Below are 19550 nucleotides of genomic sequence, written 5' to 3' on the forward strand. Positions count from 1 at the left end.
GAAAAGAGGAGAGAGTGGGAGACAATGACACAGATTTTGAGATGAGGAGAGTGAGAGGAGTGGTGCCCTCCTCCACAGGGCCTTCACTGCTGGAAAGAAATCTTTCTGTACCTCCCCAATTGATTCACTATCCCTCTCACCACAACTACTTTTCCATACTCTTTCATCCACCCACAAACCTTCAATGGCTTCCTCTTCCCCTCACTCCAACTCTCAGTTGAGAACCTTGTTTTATGTTACACTGAAAAAAACAAATGCTTCTTGGGAATTCCCTCCTCTCCCCTCATCTGCCATCATCTCCAACTTCACTCCTACCTCACATGAAGAGGCCACCCTTCTCCTTACCTCCTCCAGCACAAGCAATGTCATTGCATTCAATCTTCCCCAGCAGACTGCCTTTTCCGCCCCACCCCCCACTCTCTCACTCATCTTCCATTCCCCTCCCCCCATCTATTGGCTGCTTCTCTATTGTTTATGGACAAGTCCATATCTTCACCATCTTTAAAAAATCCCATTATTCCATGCTGCCCCCACCCACATACTCTGAGATTCAGTGATCCTGACCATCTCCTGACTCTGAGGATTTTCAGTGACTGCGTCCTGTGTTCTCTCTGAGGATTTTCAGTGACTGTGCTCTGTGTGCACGTACTAATGGGCCAACTTCTCAATCTTGTGTTCATGTCTGTTCCATTAGGTCTTCTCCCCTGGACTACAAACTCCTTAAGGATAGAGACCTTAGTCTTTGTTTCTGCTGCCTCCTCAGCTCTGGGAGAATGTCAAAAGTCTGACCACTTTTTGCTCCCCATGAGAGAGAAGGCAACTGTTCTGCCCATCTCCAAATCAGGCAGCAGCCTCTTGCCCAAAAGTAAGGGAAACTGGGCCCATTCTCTAGGATGGAGCAAGGTATTCTGGATCCTTCTGACAATTCTGAGCATCTTTACCCACAGGTGTTGGGGTTTGTGCACCCAGAATGTGATCTTCTCCAAGAGCTGAAAAAGGATGAGTTGGCATGCCTTTCAAGAGAAGAGGAGTCCTCCAATGGGACTGCGGGTATCCAGAGTTCCTTCTCTTGTTTGGGCCACCAAGAAACCTGGGGTGGTCTACACTTCCAGTCTACCATGGGATCTGGGAAATCAGGGACCTTGTCCTGTTGAGGGAGAAGCATGTCTTGACTGCTTTTCTTTTTAAAAATATCTTCTATCTATCTCTCTATCTACCCATCCATTCATCCGTCCATCTGTCCGTCCATCCATCCATCCATCCATCTATCTATCTATCTGACTATTATTAATCAGCAAAAATCTGCCTTCTCTCCTTCCCATCCTAACCTCCTCCCCTCCAGCTGATAATGGAAGACAAACAGTCTCTGGTATAAGCGTGTAGAGGTAGGCAAACCATCTCCCCACTCTGACCTTTTCTAGGCACTTCTGACCTTACCAAATAAGACAGAAAGTGCTTCTGAGGCCAGTTAACACCTAACCCATTCCCACTGGCAGGCTCACTCTTCTCCCACCATGAGTAGCTCCTGCCAACAGAGGAAGTAGCCACTGCTCAGTATATCTGGCCTGTTTCCCTTATTCCCTCCCCATCCTCTGGATCTCCATCTCTCTCCTCACACCCACAACAAGGCTGCTTGCTTTGCTCCTGTCTAGGCTGCCAGAGGGAGTGGGATGGTCTGCTTTGCTGGCCAGCTATGGGTGCTGGGGTGTCAGTAACTCTGCCCTGCCCAGACTTCTTCTCTCTCTTCAGCCCCAAGCCAGGTGAGGTGATTCTGTAGGATGGAAGGGAGAGGGAGGGCAGATGATAAACCTTGGGAGAAAAGAGGGAGGAGAGCCCAAAGCCCTGGGGCAGGCAGCATCTCCTGCTCATCCTCTGGCCTCTTCTGATCTTGCTTGGTGGGAGAGGATGGAGGATGGAGCTGCTTCTGTAAGGACTCAGCACAGAGGTAGGCAAGACGCAGCTGGTCCATGGTTCCCTTGCCCAAGTTGCCCCCCGATCTTCCCTTAGTCAGTAAAGGATGAGCAGCTAGCTCAGTAGTCCAGAGGTCAGAAGTTCAGGACCTCAGGAGACTGCCACTGAGGCAAGATTATAAGCACTGGCACATAGGAATGTGCTCATGTCCTTCCTGGTCTTTTTTCCTATGGGTTCATGTCCTTCTGTCATTAGAGAAATACTGGGGTTCCCTCCAATGTCTGTGGACACTCCTAGAGACAGATACTCCCAAACCCCTCCTCTACAATCTCTTCCCCTTCCAGGAACAGTGAGGAGAGACTGCACAGACATGGGATGGTCAGACCCCTTCCCACCATATATTGAAGCATGTCCAGTGGAGCTGGAATCTCTGATTGAGGAGGTAGGCTATTCCCAGGATGGTGAGGGGGAGGAGGAAGGGAGGAGGGTCAGAGGACCCAGGGGTGAGGCCCACAGAGCATGGTGCAGAACCACCCCCCTCCTTCTGTTCCTGGGACTGCCATCAAAAGGAAGGAGAATAATAGTGATTGAGACAGTGCGTGTGGGGGGGGATGATGGTGACAATTTGGTGGGTTCTGGGTGGTGTTGCCAAAGCCCACTGGACTGGGAGGCAGGAGGTTCTAGCCCCTACTGATGCTTCACATTTGTGCAAGGCCAGACCCCCCAGCCTATCCCACCCACCCTATTTTACAAATGAGGAAACTGAGACCCAACGGAATTAATTGACTCATTTAAAAACATATGATCAGTCAGTGGCAGAGTTGGAATGAGAACCCAGATATTTTGACTCAGCTCCACCTTATAACAGCATGCTAGTCTCAATCATTTATGGAGGAACTCTGGGTCTACCACTTATTGACTCAGGCCTCAGCTTCCCTAGCTGTCAAATGGGATAGTGTTATGGGACCCTAGGCTCCAAGGCTCCCGGGAGGATGAAGTGAGGTCAGGGTGCCTGGTGGCTTGAGGAGGCATAAGAAGTTGCCCAGTCTGCTCTCTTAGTGGAATGTGTCTCCCCAAGCCTGTGTCCCCACACTTTCTCTTCACTTCTGAAGGCTCTCAAAGGGCAGTGACTTCCTTCATTTGGGCCTTGACATTTGACGTTTCATCTGGCCCTCTCCTTGCCCCACTCCCATTCCCCTTCCACCTCTTCCAAATAGCCAAGGTAAGATAGCCCTGGCTGACGTGCCTGGAGCCAGGGATTAAAGGCAGCTGGCAGGAGCTCATTTTGTGGAAAAGCAACGTGTGGAAAATTTGTGTGAATAATCACAACTTCATCTTCCTAATATGGAAGTTTTAATGTTCATGTGCTGGGGTTGCTTAAGATCAGACCCTGCTGTGTGTCCTGATTAGCCTAAAAGACCCTTGACTGTATCCTAAAACTCTGCTTTTCTCTCCAGAAATCCTACTTCTCCACAGTGAAGATCATTTACACAGTGGGCTACAGTGTCTCCCTTGTTTCTCTCCTTGTGGCCAGCATTATCCTAATGACGCTCAGGTATCTCACTGTCTCCAGCATCACCAGTCACCATAACCAAAGATCCTCTGGGATCATCAGTGGTCACTAATGGTCACCAGTGATCATAGGTGGTCACCAGTGATCATCTCAGTGGTTTACAATGGTCACCAGTGAACACCACCATTATCACCAATCTTTGAGCAGTCTGTAGGACCATCTATCCCAATCTTAATCCAGTCCCACATCTTTCAGATTCATCCTCTCCTCTACATTCCTACCGCCTCCACTCTTCCCCTCACTCCAAGAATGTTGTAATCACCTCCCAACTGGCATCTAGCCTCTTCCTTTTCAATCCAGCTTCCAACTTCCAAAGTCAGCTTCTTAAAGCACCAGTATGATCATGCCCCATCATTCATCAGGCATCTTCAGAGACTCCCTATTACCCACAAGATCAAGTGGAAGGGCCACAGACAGATCTTTAGGGCCAACCCAATCCAATCCCGCAAACAGTTGTTTATCCAAAGTCTTCTATTCACAAGGTGCTTGGTACAGTGCCTGCCCTCCATGGACTTCGAATCTAACCAGCCTGGTCTTCATTCAGGTCTCCAATCTGCTCTTCCTGCTCCCCCCACATGCAGGGTCCACTTAACCTTGCCCAGTTCCCCCATTGTCCTGACATGTGTTGTCCTCATTCCCACCTCCATGACATGGTGGATTCTGACGCCACACTCCTGGTGCCCAGGAAGCTTCGCTGCCCCAGAAATTACATCCATGTCCAGCTCTTCTGCACATTTATCCTCAAAGCCATGGCTGTCTTCCTCAAGGATGCCATCATTCTCCAAGGGGAGGACGAAGTTGACCACTGCACCTTCTCCACAGTGAGTGCTTGTGCCCTGGGGGTAGCCTCCCTACCTCCATCCTCCATCCTCCATCCTATGTTGAGGAGGAAGGCTACCATAATGCTAGACAGAAGGAGTCCAGCAATGGGCCTGGAGTGGAACCTGTCACCTTAGGTCCCTGAGCCTCAGTTTCTACATCCTTGAAATGGGGCCAATCCAACCTCTTCTGTCCACCTCACAAGGCCTCAGTGAGGTACTGAATAGAGAGAGCTTTGAAGAACCTCAAAGCTGGAGCATGGTGATAAAACCTGATGGAAGGGAGGAGGAAAGGCACATCTGAGTATTGATAAGCAATGATCCCAATGGCACCGAGACTTTGTGCAATTCTCCTTGGATCCTGAAGACAGGCTGAAGATATAGACAGGGCAATTACGATTTCTTCCATTTTACAGACAGAAAAATTAAGGTCTAAAGAAGTAGCATGACTGCCTCAAAGCAACAGAGGGAGTGGGTGTTAGGGTGTGCACAGGCACATTCACACCCTCTGAATGGTAGGAAAGAGCAGCAGCTCTCAGTGGAAGAGGGTGGGGCAAACTAGGGGCTGGTCTTCCAACAGAGCCTAGAAAGGAAGATGCAGCAGCAAGAGAAGGGAAGGTCACTAGGCTTTGGGCAACATCCAAGGTCGGCCTTAGCAGGATTGCTCAGCCCAGGCCCCAGGGAGATAGAACCAGGAAGGGGCTGGCAGCACCTAGAGATGCGCAGGGGAGCCCACTGCCAGGAAGGGGGTTGGCAGGATGGACTGCAGCCTGCTCTCCTGACTCTGCCATTGCCTCTCAGCCCAGCCTGGCCTCAGGCTCCCTAGACACGCCTCCCTCTGACCTTGCCAACGAGGCTTTTCACCTCTGAAGGCAGAGAGTGGGCCTGCCAAAGTCTGGGATACAGAAATCCTGTACTGACAAGCCCCATCTGAGCTGTGAGGGCCCCATGGGCCTGTGCCCTGGGCTGGCCTCTGCCCCACCACCTCCATGCTGCTCCCTGCCAGCACTGCCCCCTTCTGCTGAAGCCAAGGCCTGGTTTCCTTAAATGCGCTCCCTGCCTTCTCCACTGGCCATGGCCTCCTGCCTGGCCTGGCTTGGGAGCCATCTCTTGTTCAGTCCACTTCAGCACCCTCACTCTGTGCCAATAGTGTGTTACTGGGGCTGTGGACACAAAGACACTTGGGGCCAGGCCCTGCCTCCAGGAGCTGACCTTTTGGAGAGACAAGACCAGTCCTAAGGGCAGAGAGGATGGAGAAGGGAGGGGTTTCAACTCCACCTCCCCTCCTTTCTCTCCTTCCTGCCCAAAAGACTGGCTGCAAGCTCTCCGTGATCTTCTCCTACTATGCTTCCATGACCAACTTCACCTGGCTCCTCGTGGAGGCCATCTACCTGACATGTCTCCTGGCCACAGCCTTCCCCAATGGAACCCGACACTTCTGGTGGCTTGTTCTTGGTGGCTGGGGTAAGTCGTGTGGGGAAAGCAGGGACTGGGGGCTAGTCTGAGACTGGCATTAGGGAACAATCTGCATCTGGGTTTGGGAGCAGTCTCTGGCCAAGGTTAGTGTCAGTCTGTGACCAGAGTTAGAGGGTCAGTCCATGGCCAGGGCCATGGTGAGTCTGTGGCTGAGGATCAGAGACCATCTTTGCCCAGGATTAGGAGTCAGTCTGAGGCCATGGTGGGGAAAATGAAAGCAGGAAAGGAGGGAGGCCAGAGCAGCCTAGGGCTCAGGCCCTGCTGGGCTCAGGCACTGCCAGCCTCCAGCCAGTGCCTCAGCCCCCTGCCTGGCCCCAAGGGACAGCATTTGTAGCAGCCCAGTGGGAGGCTTCTCCCAGGCTCAACTTGGCTGGTCTCGTCCCCAGGGTTTCCCATGTTCCTCGTCCTGGTCTGGACCTTCTTCAAGTTGACATTTGAAGACAGAGGGTGAGTTGTCCCCCTCACAGGCTCACCACTGAAATGCCTTTGGGCTGAATAAGCCTTGTAACAAAATTGAGCCCTTGGTAAGAAAACCAGAAAAGAAACAGCCAGAACTTTACATCCCATTAGAGGGAAATGACGTAGTTCAGGATTCGTCTAGACCCTTGTCAAGATACAGAAACCTAGGTCCAGAGGGTGCATGACTTGCCTAGGGTCACACCTCCAGAGGTGAACCTGGGGGGAGGGAGCCCCTCTGGGGATCCTGAGGACCAAGATTTTGAGAAAAGATCCCTCCTAGTATGGGTGGGGTCAGGGCTTTTGTGCATGGAGGCAGGCAGAGGGTGCATAGGGTGGAACTGGGGCACCAAGGAGGCATTGCCTGGCACTCAGTATCCCTTCTGGGCATGCCCTGGGGCTGTGCCCTCAGCTAGCCAACCCCAACTTTCTCTCATTGCAGGTGCTGGGATGTGAATGAGGACTCCCCCTATTGGTGGATCATCAAAGGGCCCATTGTCCTGTCCGTTGGGGTGAGGCCCCTTCCAGAACCTCCCTGGAGGAAGCCACTGGCTAGTCCCAGGAGAGTAAAACACCCAAACCCATCCCCTGCAGGCCTAGCTCTCTCTGATTCATTTCTGGGTGATCCTGGGGAAGCAAATCCTCCATGCTGAGCCTTAGTTTCCTTGTCTGTAAAAATGAGTGGGTTAGAGCCCCTGTCCCATAGAAGTGGGGGAGCTGTGACCTTCCTGGCTCAGTTCCCTGCCTGTGCCCGGTCCACTCAGGCCCCTCTATCTTTAGTCCCACACAGGCAGAGGCCCTCAGGCCCCTCCTCCTGTGCCCAGGGTGTCCCACTCACCCACTCCTGTTGTTTCCTGCACCAGATCACCTTTGGACTCTTCCTCTACATCATCCGCATCTTGCTCAAGAAGTTGGATCCAGGACAGAACAATTTCCAAAGCCACACCCAGTACCGGTGGGACCCCAGGGAACTGAGGGAGGGGAGGGGCATGGGTGGGGAGGGCTCAGGAGAGACAGGCAGTGGGAGATGGGGAGGGCCATGGGGCAGCTCCACTGAGCTGGGGATAAAGGGCATCATGTGGAGTGCTTTACAAATATGGTCTCATTTGATCCTCACAGTGCTGGGAGGGAGGTCCCATTATCCCCATTTCACATTTAGGGAAACTGAGGGAGGTAGTTGTGAAGTGACTTGCCCAGGGTCATTCTGTTAGTACAGGTCTGAGGGCGGATTTGAATGTAGGCCTCAGTGACTTCCAGACCCCACTTTTCGTCACTGCACCTTCTAGAAGCTTTGTGAACTGCCTAGATTTGGGCAAATCCAGTGGATGGCCCAAGACTGGGGGGCAGGGAGTAGTTAATATGATGGATGACAGAGTGTGGGTCCCAAAAAACCTCCCAAGACTGGAGCATTGGGCTGAACTTAATTCAGTAAGTGTTAATGTAAACTCTCACACTTGTGGGGAAAGGAACTTCTAAAAAATCACTGTTGCAAGTACAAGGTGGAGGAAGCCACAACTGGACCAAGATTTGTCTGGAAAAGATTGGGGGATGTGAGTGGACTACAAGGCCAGCGTCAGCTAGGCATGGGACACAGAAGCCAATGGGATCTTGGGTCATACTGGGAGGGCCAGACGCTCCAGGAGTACGGTGGTGCCCTTGGCAGAGCTCCCTGGTGGATTTGAGGGCAGTGCTGGGTCCTATGGTTTAGGAAGGACCTTGATCAGCTGGAGAATGTCCAAGGGGAGGGAAGCCAAGAAGGGAAGGGACCACATGAGGATTCATGGAAGGTTGTGAACATGGACAGCTGCAAAGGTGAAGACCCAGAGACCTGGAGGCTGTATTTGGATATTTGAAGGACCATCATGTGAAGGGGGGAGATCAGCCCTGCGGAAGGCCAGTCTGGATCAGATGTTGGCTCCACCGATGAGGACCATCCCCAAAAGTAGTGGTTCCCCTTCCCTTGTCCCAGAGGGGGCAGTGTGTAGGAGACCGGCTCCTGAGAGTGCTTCACCCTTGGAGGACATGATTCTGAGTGCTCATGCAGGAGCTGAGGGGCTGTATGGGGGGTGCATTGACTAGACCGAGGACTCCTCCTTCCAGCTTAGCCACTTGGGCATCTTTGTCTGCTATGGGCATCAGAACCCCTGGGCACCACTCTTGCCACCTACTTTCTGAGTGACCTGCCACTCCCTTTCCCACTTTGTGCCTTGGTTTCCCCCTCTGCTCCCAATGACCTCAGGCCCCTTCCAGCTCTGATCTTTTGTGATGTGACTCTGGGCCTGCGAAACCTTGTGGGATATCTGATGTATGAATCCCTTGGCCTGAATGTCCTCCCTACTCCTGGCCCGATCCCTTAGCTCTGCCAACCCAGTCCCCTGCCTCCTCACAAGCCTGCCCTGGCTCCCCCAGCCCTTCTCCAGCATCACAGAGCCAGGATGTTTCTGGGGCAAACCCTGAACCTGGCTCTGCCTGTCCCAGAGGCTGGCTCACTACTCTGTGCTGGGCATTGGTGAAATCAGCGAGAAAGCTCTTCCGGAGCCCCCGCTCACCTGTCTGGACCCCACTCTTCTTAGGAGACTCCCCCCACCCTCTTTCTCTCTTCCAGCCGGCTCTCCAAGTCCACTCTGCTCCTCATTCCACTGTTCGGTGCACACTACATCGTCTTCAATTTCCTCCCAGACAGTGCTGGCATGGGCCCCCGCCTCTGCCTTGAGCTGGGCTTCGGCTCCTTCCAGGTGAGGGGCCAGATGAGGAGAGGGTCCGGGATGCCCCCGCTGCCAGAAGGACTCAGGTTCAGGCTGGCAGGCCCTGCCTGATGAAATGGAGCAGGGTCAGTGCTGGTTAGTACAGTGGTGAGGCCAAGGTCAGGGATGAGACTGTCACTCAGGGAAACCATGCACAGACCATTGACTGGGTTGTAACACTGGAAGGCTGACCTGACCTATGCTCTGACCTTGTCACTGCTGATCATTGATAGAGTGTGCATCTGGTCAGCATGGCAACAAATAAGGCCAGAATTAACCATGTGGATGCCTAAGGCAGTTGGGGGAGGGAGGGACAGGCCCAGGGTAGGGGAGCTCACGCTCTGATAGTTTCGTGCTGAGGCTAGTTTTTCTGCTCTCATGCTAAACTTACTTATTCTGGCATTGCAAAAGCCCCCTACATTTCAGTCCCCTGAGGCAAAGTCCCATCCACCCTGCCTTAGTTATGGCTCTAGGAACAAATGATCCAGGCTGTCTGGCTCCATTGTTAGGAAGGTGAATGGGAGGGCTCTCTGATGTAGAGGCCACATCTATCTATCCAATAAGGTAGTTCCTCCCCCACCCCTAGCCCCTCTACTTTTTTCCTATAGTCTTGGGCACATGTGGCACTTGCTTCTTAGCTCTGGATTGACGGATTAGAGACAGGACATGGGAGCAGATCAGGCATTTCTATCTTGTAATTTACTGTCCCCAAACCCCCCTCTTCACTCCTCCTGAATCCCTCCCCCCACCCCCTTGCCCCCAACATCCATGACAGAGTCCTTAGACCTGGCAGACTGAAGTTAGTCTCAGGTTTATTCATCCTAGCCCCCAGTGAGGGACGTGGAGAGGGGGCAGAACCATTCTGAACTTTGCTGTGCTATCTACAATCGGTAAATTGATGGATGAATCAACAAACCTGGGGGAGTTCAGAGTCTATCCAGGGAAGCAAGACTCCCATGCTCAGAACAGAGAATAACAGATCTTTCTTAGGAATCATGTCAGGAAAGAACTTCCTAGCCACAAGAGCTGGCCCCTCATGGGACGAGCTGCCTGGGGGGTGGTGAGCTCCCTGTACTTGGAGGTCTCCAAGTAGAGGCTGAATGAGTACTTGTCTTAGATTGTCTCTGAGCAAGTGTGGGCTGGACAAGAGCCTTCTACTGGCTCTGAGCTCTGTTAATCCATTCGATGTTCAGAGGACAGGGCCAAGGGAGAGGGGGGAAAGGGAGAGGGAGGGTGGGTCATTCCCTGTAGAGTGATAGACTGGGCCTTGAGGATTTGGTGACACAGAGGAGAGTGGTCAGGTCAGGAGATGGGATGCAACTGGGGCCAGAGCAGCAAAGCATTTGTCTGGGAGAAGCCACTCTGGAAGGGGCCAAGATCACAAAGAGGTGGGGGTCTAGGGCCAGATGGGCAGGGCTTTGAATGCCAAGGCTGATGTCTTTTTTCGTTCTTGCAGGGTTTCATCGTGGCTGTCCTTTACTGCTTTCTTAACCAAGAGGTGAGATGGTTCTGGCCTCCTTCTTTCTCTCCCTTCCCAGGTTCTGGGCACAGAAGTCCAAGGAGGGGGCTAGTGAGGTCCCCTCTGGTTAGAAGGTACATGGTTGAGCCTGCTTGGTGAAGTCCATAGTTGGAGCAAGAAGTCCATTTGGTCTCTTGGGTTTAGGGCCTGGGGTGGGGAGGAGGGAGCCAGTTCCAAGTGTCACATGTGTGGCATCTGCCCATCCAAGGGTTGGGGCCAGGGCAGAGAGCCAGGAGCTTCATCCTGACCATGGGCTTATAGATCTAGAGCTAGGAGGTATTTGTTAAGTGCCTACTGTGTGCTGGCTACTGAGCTAACACTTTACAATTATTATCTCCTTTGATCTTCCACTTCCTCTGGGAGGTAGGTGCTATTATCACCCCCATTTTACAGTTGAGAAAACTGAGGCAGGCAGAGGTCAAGTAGTGACTTGTCCAGGGCCACACAGCTAGAAAGTGTCTGAGGGTGGATTTGATTCCAGACCTACTAGTCTGAGTGTGGCCTCTAAGGTAGCCGTCAGGAACCTCAGAGGTCTAGAATCTGACATCCTTACTTTATAGAGAAGGCAGCAGAGGTCCAGGCTGGTGAAGGGCCTGTAAAAGGCCAAGCTGAGATTTGAACCCAGGCCTTCTGAATCCAAATCCTGAGGGGGAGGAGGAGAGGGCAAGAAGATAGAATGTTAAAGAAGGGATGAGAGATTGGAACAAGAAAGAAACAGAACAAAAAGGGAGAGAAAAAGTGAGAGACAATTTGGGATAGACCAAAGGAGAGAGGTCATTTCCTTAGAGGAGGCCGCCCTCTGGTGGCCAAAGAGGCCACTGTTGAAGGGGCATCTGCTGTCCCCTGCCCTCAGCATCCCTATGGCCCAGGTCAACTGGATGTGGCAGGAAGAAGGCCTGGGAGGCCCTCAGGGGCCCAGGGCGACCTGAGAGGGAACTGGAGTGGGGGGCCACTTAAGAAAGACCCTGAGTGTGGGCTGGAGTAGCTGAGGGGGACCCTGAGACAAGACATGGAGGGCAAAGGAACTGAGGGAGGGATGAGAGTTTGCTGGGACCCAGTCTGGGGGTGGCAGAACCGAGCTCTGGCTCTCTTGCCTGGAGTGTGTGTGTGTGAGGCCACTCCCCCAAGGGATCAGGGAACCTGATACTGTCCCCTTCTGGTCTCCTCGAGGTCCGAGCTGAACTGAGAAGAAGGTGGCACAGTCGTGACCAAAGCCTTGGGCTGATGTTGAGGCCAGGGAGGGCCTATCACTCAGGGATGCGGGTGCCAACGTCCATGTGCTAGACCTGCATGACCAGATGAAAGCCCCGGGCTGACCAGCCCCAGCTTCACCAAGTCAGTCTCAGGAGGGGCTCCATCACTCACTTCAACACATCCTTCCTAATACCCCATCCTTTCCTGCTTCTCTTCTCCCCCCCCCCCCCACCCCAGCCATGTGCCTAGTCTTGTGCTCAGATAATGTAGGAGAACTCAGAGGAGGAGGGTAGGGCTGGAATGTGCCTTCTGGGGGTGGAAGGACAACACTACCCAACCTCCCCCCAACCCCCCACCCTGAATGAGACAGCTACAGGATGAAGAATCAATTCTCTTTCCTTCTCCTCTCCAGTTTTCCTGGTCCTGTCTAGCTCGTGCCCCCTCCTCCAAGAAGCCTGCCTGATAATGCTAGGCAGGGCAGATTCCTCCCTCTAAACTACAAGCCCTGGACTCTAGGGCCCAACCCCAGGGCATGGCTCCTAAGCCAGCTCCAAGTCACACACTGCCTCCAGTAGAAGAGCTCCAGCCTTTAGGTTGTCTTGGGATGCAGAACGGTAGCCTGAATCTTTGGGTAGACAGCAAGTCCCCTGAGGTCACGGTCTCTATCTGCTCCTGCTCCATCGAGCAACCTAGCACAGAGTCAGGCCAAGGAGGGGAGGGAGCGTACACAGGAGTCACAGTAATCCTCCTTTCACCAGCCTTGCCTGGCCCCCGTCACACTGACCTTCTCCTGCCTTGTCCGTGCCAATCTCACTGGTCTGCCAGCCTTTCCCCGTCTCCCCATCCTGACATGCTCTCCTTCCATCCCCTCTGTGAGGCCTTTCCTGATCCCCGCTCCTGCTGATTAGCTCCCCCTTTGGAATGACTAGAGAACATTGCATAGCTTTGGTATTCCCTTCCTCCTCCCTGCCATTATCCCAATAAAATGTAAGCACTCATGGCAGGCCTCCCTGGGTTTGGCTTCTGTATCTCCAGGGCTTAGCACAGAGGAGATGCTTAATAAACATTTCAGTTAAAATTAAATTGGCTATTTCAATAGATCCCTGATCACATGAATGTAGGGACTATCTCCATCACCTATTCATGCTTCATCATCGTGCCAGTCTCTCATCTGTGTCCTCCCATAAATCCACCACTGAGGATGGATCGAGTGTGCTGACAGCATTGGTCTAGGCCTTGAGCCATTCCTTAGGTATGGGCCCATATTGAAGGATGCCTATTGCTCACCCCTTACCCTTGCTCCATGACTGACAATGGTCTTTATTTCATAATTGGGAAGATGCTGCAGCCTCCTGGTGCCCTCCATGTCAATCTCCACTGCTTCTCATTGTCAGTTACTGGCAATGTTCACTCTCCAGAGATTGTGGCATTCCATGAGTCACATCCACCAGGAGTTATTGGCATCCAGAAGAAGGGTGTCTGTTTGAGGGACCAGCTCTGGATCATTGGAAGCACAACCCATTTCTCAATCAATCAGAGTCATTGTTGAGTTGTTTTGGTCATATCCAACTCTTTGTGAACCCATTTGGAAGATGAGTCTTCCTGGCACTCTATCCATTGTGCCACCTCACTGCCCACAGATTTGGCACATAGCAGGAACTTAATAGAAAACTCATCTTCCTCAGTTCAAATCTGGTCTCAGATACTTACTAGTTTTGTGACCATGGACAAGTCACTTACTCTGTTTGCCTCAGTTTCCTCATCTGTAAAATTAGCTGGAGAAGGAAATGGCAAAACACTTTAGAATCTTTGCCAACAAAACTCCAAATCAGGTCCAGAAGAGTTGGACACACCTGAACAACAACAAGGCACTTAAAAGTTGGTTGATTAATTTGAGTGATTGACTCAGAAGGTTGAGTGATTTGTTGAAGGTCACCTGATCAGCTATCAGGTGGTCCTGACTGAGGCAAGGAGCCAAAGGTAGAATCTCTGCTGTGGGTGAGAAAGGGTCAGTCTTAACTTCCTCAGGAGCAGTGCCAGGACTCACCAGCTGGGGGAGACAGAGAACAATACGTGGAGACACTTGCTGGCCCCAGAGAATGGGCGGCAGAGGATGGTACTTACCTGTAAAGCCAGAAGCTACCAGAAGGGCAGGGGCAGGCAGGTTGTCTTCTTCCAAGGCTGCAGGAGAGGGACCCACTACAGGGAACTAATGGTAGCTGAGGAGCTAGTGAGTGACAAGGAGAGGAGTAGGAGAGTTTCAGATTCGATACAGTTTAGCCAAAAGAGCCAGCATGTCTGGGGAGGAGTTAATGGGCAAAGTAGGGTCTATCCTCAAGAGGATTCCTTTTCTGCAGGGGAGAGATGAGTGAGTTGATACAAAGTAACATATGGAATCAATACAAAGCAATGTTAGAGGGGAGAGTGGTTACAACCTAGAGTGTGGATCCTTAAAGGTCTCCACTGGGAGTTGACATCTGAGCCAAAGTAATTAGAGATTTTGGGGAGTGCTGGGGAGGAGTGCTTGGCAGAATCCCTTGTGCAGAGGCTTGGAGGAGGGAGATGGGAGGTAGAATAAGGGATCAGTTAGTGGGTTGGTTTGGTTGTAATGGAGAGTGGGTAGAAAGGAGTGATAGGACTATGGAGGGATTTCAATGTCAGGCTGAGAAGTTTGTCCTTTATTCTGGAAAGGGAAGCTGGAGTTGGTGATCAGGAGCCCTTGATCAATTCCTCATGATAATTTGATAGACAATAGGGCTACCAAAGGTTCCTCCTTCAAAGATTTCTGTTGTGCTTTCCCCTTCTTTCAATCAGACTTTATCCGCTGTTTATTGGGCACTTGCAAGTAAAGCAGTCATCTTAGTGGTCCTGGGGTATATGCTGAGATTATCCAGGATTCTTGAAGGAGTCTGAGGCACACAGGTTACTCATGGTGAGAATGGAATAGTCCTTCCGAGACAAATCGTTGGGGCTGGTGGCAAAGGTGAACCCCTCAGAGGACAGGTATTAGTAGGTGATGGGATCTTGTAAGAGTTTGTTCTAGTCCAGGGGTGGGGAACCTATAGCTTCAGGACTATATGTGGCCCTCTAGGTCCTTAAGTGCAGCCCTTTGACTGAATACAAACTTCACAGAACAAATCTCCTTCATAAAAGGATTTGTTCTGTAAAACTTGGACTCAGTCAGAAGATTACACCTGAGGCCACAGGTGGCCTTGAAGCTGCAGGTTCCCCACCCCTGTCTGAGACCATGGGTCCACTGAGAACCTTGATGATTGGTTTAGCTATCTCCGGAGGATGGTGTTTCCCTTGGACATCTGGGAAGACAGAGTAATTAGTAGTTAAAGGTTCTTCTCAAACTTAGAAGCAGAAATGCCAAAAAAAACAAAAAACAAAAAACAAAAAAACAAACCACCCCAAAACCAAGTTTTTTTTTTTATGCTAGAATGTTTACAAGAACATTCAGACTTCTGAAAAATGTCCTGGCCAAACTGGAGGCAAACTCTGATGTACTGATAATTCTTAAGTGTTGTTAAATAGTTGACATTTCTAGAACCCTTTGAGGCTTGCAAAATACTTTCTAGTCATTATCTCATTTGGGCCAAGAAGCAACCCTGTGAGGTAACAGGCACTCTGCCTTAGAGTTTAGGATGCCAGCAGGCTGCCAAGTCAAGCCCTCCATCCCTTACCTCAATATAATGGAAACAACACAGACATGGATACTGTCTCAAAAGATCATATTGGGGACAATAAAAGAAATCCCCTTGAAAATCAAACTAACACCCCCAAATCACAAGTCCAATTCAAGAGGGGAGTGACATGTCCAAGACATTTCCAGAGGAGACCATGGGACAAAATGCCTGAAAAAAAGAAAAGTCAAATGAACAGAGCCAGAAAATGACCAAACATTTGTTGGAAACAAAATAGGGGGAAAATGACCATCTGTGAGGGAAAGATCAGAAGGGAGAATCTCAGAATCAAGGATTCCACAATCCCAGGTCTACTGGAGCTGAAAGGGACCTTAGAACCATGGAATACAATGTGGTTGTTGTCCTTCATTCTCAAAGAGGATCAAAATGATATTATGTGAGAGAAAGTGCAGTGTGTTCGACTGTGGCTCATCAGACTAACATGAGCTCAGAAGGCTCCACCTCAGATCAGTCACAAATAGCCTTATATGAACATTTGGGGTGGATTATCTAAATTGGTGCATCTCATGTTTCTTTTGAACTTCTGCGATTCTGCTTTGCTCAGAGAGTATAGCCCCTTCTCTGATGCAGGCATACCATGCTGGGCAGTCCTGTGCCAATGTCTTTCAACTCACACAATCAATTCCAAAGTACTTGAGAGGCCTTGAGAGTGTCTTTGTACCGCAATGAACTCATTTTACTAATGAAGAAACCAAGGCCCAAAGTGGCTGTCCAGGGTTCCATAGGCAGTAGGTGTCTGAAGTGCTCAAACCCAGGTCTTCCTGAATGCATTCATTATGAAGAGAATCCACCCATCAGAGAAGACTTGGATCCCCACATTTTAAAAAATGCCTGTGACTATCCAGACAAGGAACACTCTGAAAACAAAAAGAATGCCCCACAGGCAGAACATGAACATCCCATTCACTCAGGGCATGTTTGGCAGCAAACTTCAAACAGAACCTTCAAGCCTCCAGAAAGAAGAGGATGAGCTGTCCAGGGTGGTCAGCCAGGATCTTAATAACAAGGCAAGGACAGGAGCCCTGGTGCCATCTAGAGGACCCTTTAGCCAGGTTAGACCTGTGAGTTTTGATTCTGGAATCATCTGCCCGGAGCCTCAAGCCTCCTGGAAGGAGGAGAAAGATGAGCTCAAAGGACTTCTCAGAATTCGCGGAGCTCCCACAACCCCTCCGTGAGTCTGACCCAAAGAGAGAATGAATCCTTAACAACCTGCTGATCTTCCTCAAAGAGACTCAGGGGTGAGATAAAGCCTCCAGCCTTATTACCCTCATTCAATTATTCAACTATACAGTCAGGCCTGAGTGGGAAGGGAAGGTAGGGTGGGGATCAATAAGGCAAAAAGGAATCTGAGGGTAGAATTGCAAGAGGATATTGGCTAAAGCCCAAAGGGGCCCAAACAGCCTGCAAGCTGTGTTCAGGGAGTCTGCCTTCTATTCCTGGGCAACGTCTAGAACAGATTATTAAAGAGATGGTTGGTGAAAGTCTAGCAAAGGAAACTGTGCAAAGAACCAGCCTTTTCCCATCAAGAACAAGTCATAACTGAACTTGATCTCTCTTTCTTTCTCCCTTTCTCTCTTTCTTCTACTTCTTCTTCCTCTGTCTCTGTGTCTGTCTCTCTGTCTGAATGTCGATTCTCTGTCTGTCTCTGTGTCTGTCTCTGTCTCTGTCTCTCTATCTCTGTCTCTCTCTTCCTCTCTCACCTAGTGGTACATCAGAAAATGCTGTAGGCAGTTTGAACAAGGCCCCTATGATGTTACTCTCCTGTGAAAGATGGAGGTTGGTCTCAATGAGAATACAACTGGATGAATTTGAAAGTGGTAAGATGGCCAGACCCAAAGAGTTGTCCATCACGAAGTTTAGTGTCAGGTTGGCAAGAGATCTCCATGCCCCAGGAACCTGTGGCTGACCAGGTGATATTTTGCCTCAGATGCAGATGCCCATGGTGCACTCAGAGTGTTCACATGACACAAGGCAGCTCAGGAAACACAAGAGGGTTAGCTCCGGAGTCATGCTGCTGACTCACATGATGAAGCGAATTCTTTTGAACCCCAATATAAGACTCTACCTTTATCCCTCCTGATCTTTTCTTTCGTGTCTGTCGTTTCTATGTCACACACATACAGGGACGTGCACAGGACATGCTTTAAAGCTTAGTCTGAACTATGAACATCTTCCCCATCATTTTCCTAAGTTTGGCCAATCAACAGAACAGTAAATCAGGCCCCGCTGGTCGTATTTGCCAGTTTGAGATTTCTAAGCTATAAATGCTCACAATGAAATTTTGACCATTAGCAGAAGGTTGGAGCAGGGTCCAACATGTCCTGCCTCCATTTCCCCCTGTGCCCCTCCCCTATCCCTTGCCACCACCCCTCCAGTCAGAAGGCAGAAGAAGAAAGAAAAAGGTCTAAAAACTTAAAATGCAGCATATAAATCCCCGAATTCTCTTCAGCGTTCCACATACATAGTTGCCCACCTCAGCAGAGAGAGAAGATTGGGGCCAAGCTTGGTGAATTTAATCTTATAAGATTCAGAATTATACTTGTTTTTCAAGATCTTTTCTAGGTCTTTACCCTGTCATTTGGTGAATTAGCTCCCCCTCCCTGCTTGGTGGGACATGGTGGAGAAAGAGCTGTCTCTGAGTCTGTGAAACTTGGGTTCAAGCCCAGCCTCTAACACAAATGGGCTTTGTGACCTGGGGAGAGCTTTTAAACCTCTCTGTGCCCCAGCCAGGCAGGCAGCTCCGAGGCTGTAGAACTGATTTTAATCTATGTCAGCAAAGGGAGTTTGTTTCCTAATGCTATATCAATGTGTGCACATGGACAGACCAGCCCCCCCCCACAACCCCCCAAGTCTTACTCTTGTAATAAAACAAATCCACTTTACTCTTAGAAGTGGAGAGAGGCGAGTAGATTTCCACTTTTCCTTTTCCCAAGGCACCTTCTCACCTGAAAGAAACCTCTCCTCTGGGTCCCCAGTCTCCTTATCTGGCCAGACTCCACTTCAGAAGGGGCTCCATCCATGCTCCCTTCACTCTCTCTGGACTTTTCACTGACATCTGCTTTGCCTCCAGTGAATACTCTCCCATCCCCACTCTCTTGCTCCCATTTATATGTTATAATTTTCCATTATAATGTAATCTCTGGAGGGCAGAGACTGTCTGGTTGACTTTTATTTGTATTCCCAGCACTTAGTACAATCTGGTGCATAGTAAGTGCTTAATAGACACTTTATCAGTTCTCTCTCTCTCTTTCTCTCTCTCTCTGTTTCTGAATCTGTCTCTCTGTCTCTGTCTGTCTATCTGTCTGTCTCTCTCCCCCTGTCTGCCTGTCTGTGTCTGTTTCTCTGTCTGCCTACCTGCATCAGTTTGTCTTTCTGAAAAAGATCCAAGGGTTTCAGTAAACTAGAATCTCATTTTGGGAGATTTTTCTGTATCTCTTCTCACTGTTCAAATCCTAGAAGAAGCTGTCAGCTTTCATGGTCTGCATTCTCGGTACACTCATTCTCAATGCCTTGTAATCTCTCTCTTAACTTTATCAGTCAGATGAAATTGATATCTTCAAACTTACTGATCTTGTACATCCTAAATATGATGATCTTTCTCATCCTGCACACTGCATTGGACACGGCACACAATGCTGACTACTCTCTCCTCCTTCCACAGTACTCTGCGTTTTCAGGACAATGTTCTCTTTGTGATTCTCCTCCTATCTATCTAACCACTACTTCTAGGTCTCCTTTGTTGCTCAGTGATTTTTTCAATTGTGTCCAATTCTTTGTGACTCCACTTGGGGTTTTCTTAGCAGAGATACTGGAGTGGTTTGTCATTTCCTTCTCCAGCTCATTTTAGGCATAAAGAACTAAAGCAAACAGAGTGAAGTGACTTGCCCAGAGTCACACAGTTAGTGTCTGAGGTTGGATTTGAACTCAGGTCTTCCTGACTCCAGGTCAAGCACTCTATGTTCATTACACCACCTAGCTGCCCCTCTAAGTCTCTTTTACTGGACTATCATACATATTCCATCTCTTAAATGCAGGTGTAACCCAAGGCTCTGTCCTGGGCCCACTTTGCCTCTTCTTTCTCCTTTTTCATTCTCTCTCTCTCTCTCTCTCTCTCTCTCTCTCTGACATCATCTCTTATGGACTTATATATGG

At 50.1% G+C, this 19550-nt stretch overlaps 1 protein-coding gene across 2 annotated transcripts in view; it reads left to right on the forward strand.

Annotated features, from left to right (window-relative positions):
* The window catches only part of GHRHR (growth hormone releasing hormone receptor), a 33631-nt gene extending 20868 nt beyond the window's left edge, over window positions 1-12763 (forward strand). The window contains exons 4-15 of one of the 2 annotated variants that reach the window (XM_072599197.1): window positions 948-1050; window positions 1653-1760; window positions 2256-2353; window positions 3369-3466; window positions 4170-4305; window positions 5613-5766; window positions 6165-6225; window positions 6677-6746; window positions 7098-7183; window positions 8840-8969; window positions 10435-10476; window positions 11668-12763. In XM_072599197.1, the coding sequence (XP_072455298.1) occupies window positions 948-1050; window positions 1653-1760; window positions 2256-2353; window positions 3369-3466; window positions 4170-4305; window positions 5613-5766; window positions 6165-6225; window positions 6677-6746; window positions 7098-7183; window positions 8840-8969; window positions 10435-10476; window positions 11668-11781 (1200 nt within the window). In that variant the 3' untranslated portion in view covers window positions 11782-12763. Of the gene's footprint in view, window positions 1-947; window positions 1051-1652; window positions 1761-2255; window positions 2354-3368; window positions 3467-4169; window positions 4306-5612; window positions 5767-6164; window positions 6226-6676; window positions 6747-7097; window positions 7190-8839; window positions 8970-10434; window positions 10477-11667 lie in introns of both variants that reach the window. The other variant, XM_072599196.1, reaches the window with a different exon arrangement.
* Window positions 12764-19550: the final 6787 nt, after the last annotated feature.

Source organism: Notamacropus eugenii, chromosome 3 (assembly GCF_028372415.1).
Source record: "Notamacropus eugenii isolate mMacEug1 chromosome 3, mMacEug1.pri_v2, whole genome shotgun sequence".
Classification (NCBI taxonomy): domain Eukaryota; kingdom Metazoa; phylum Chordata; class Mammalia; order Diprotodontia; family Macropodidae; genus Notamacropus; species Notamacropus eugenii.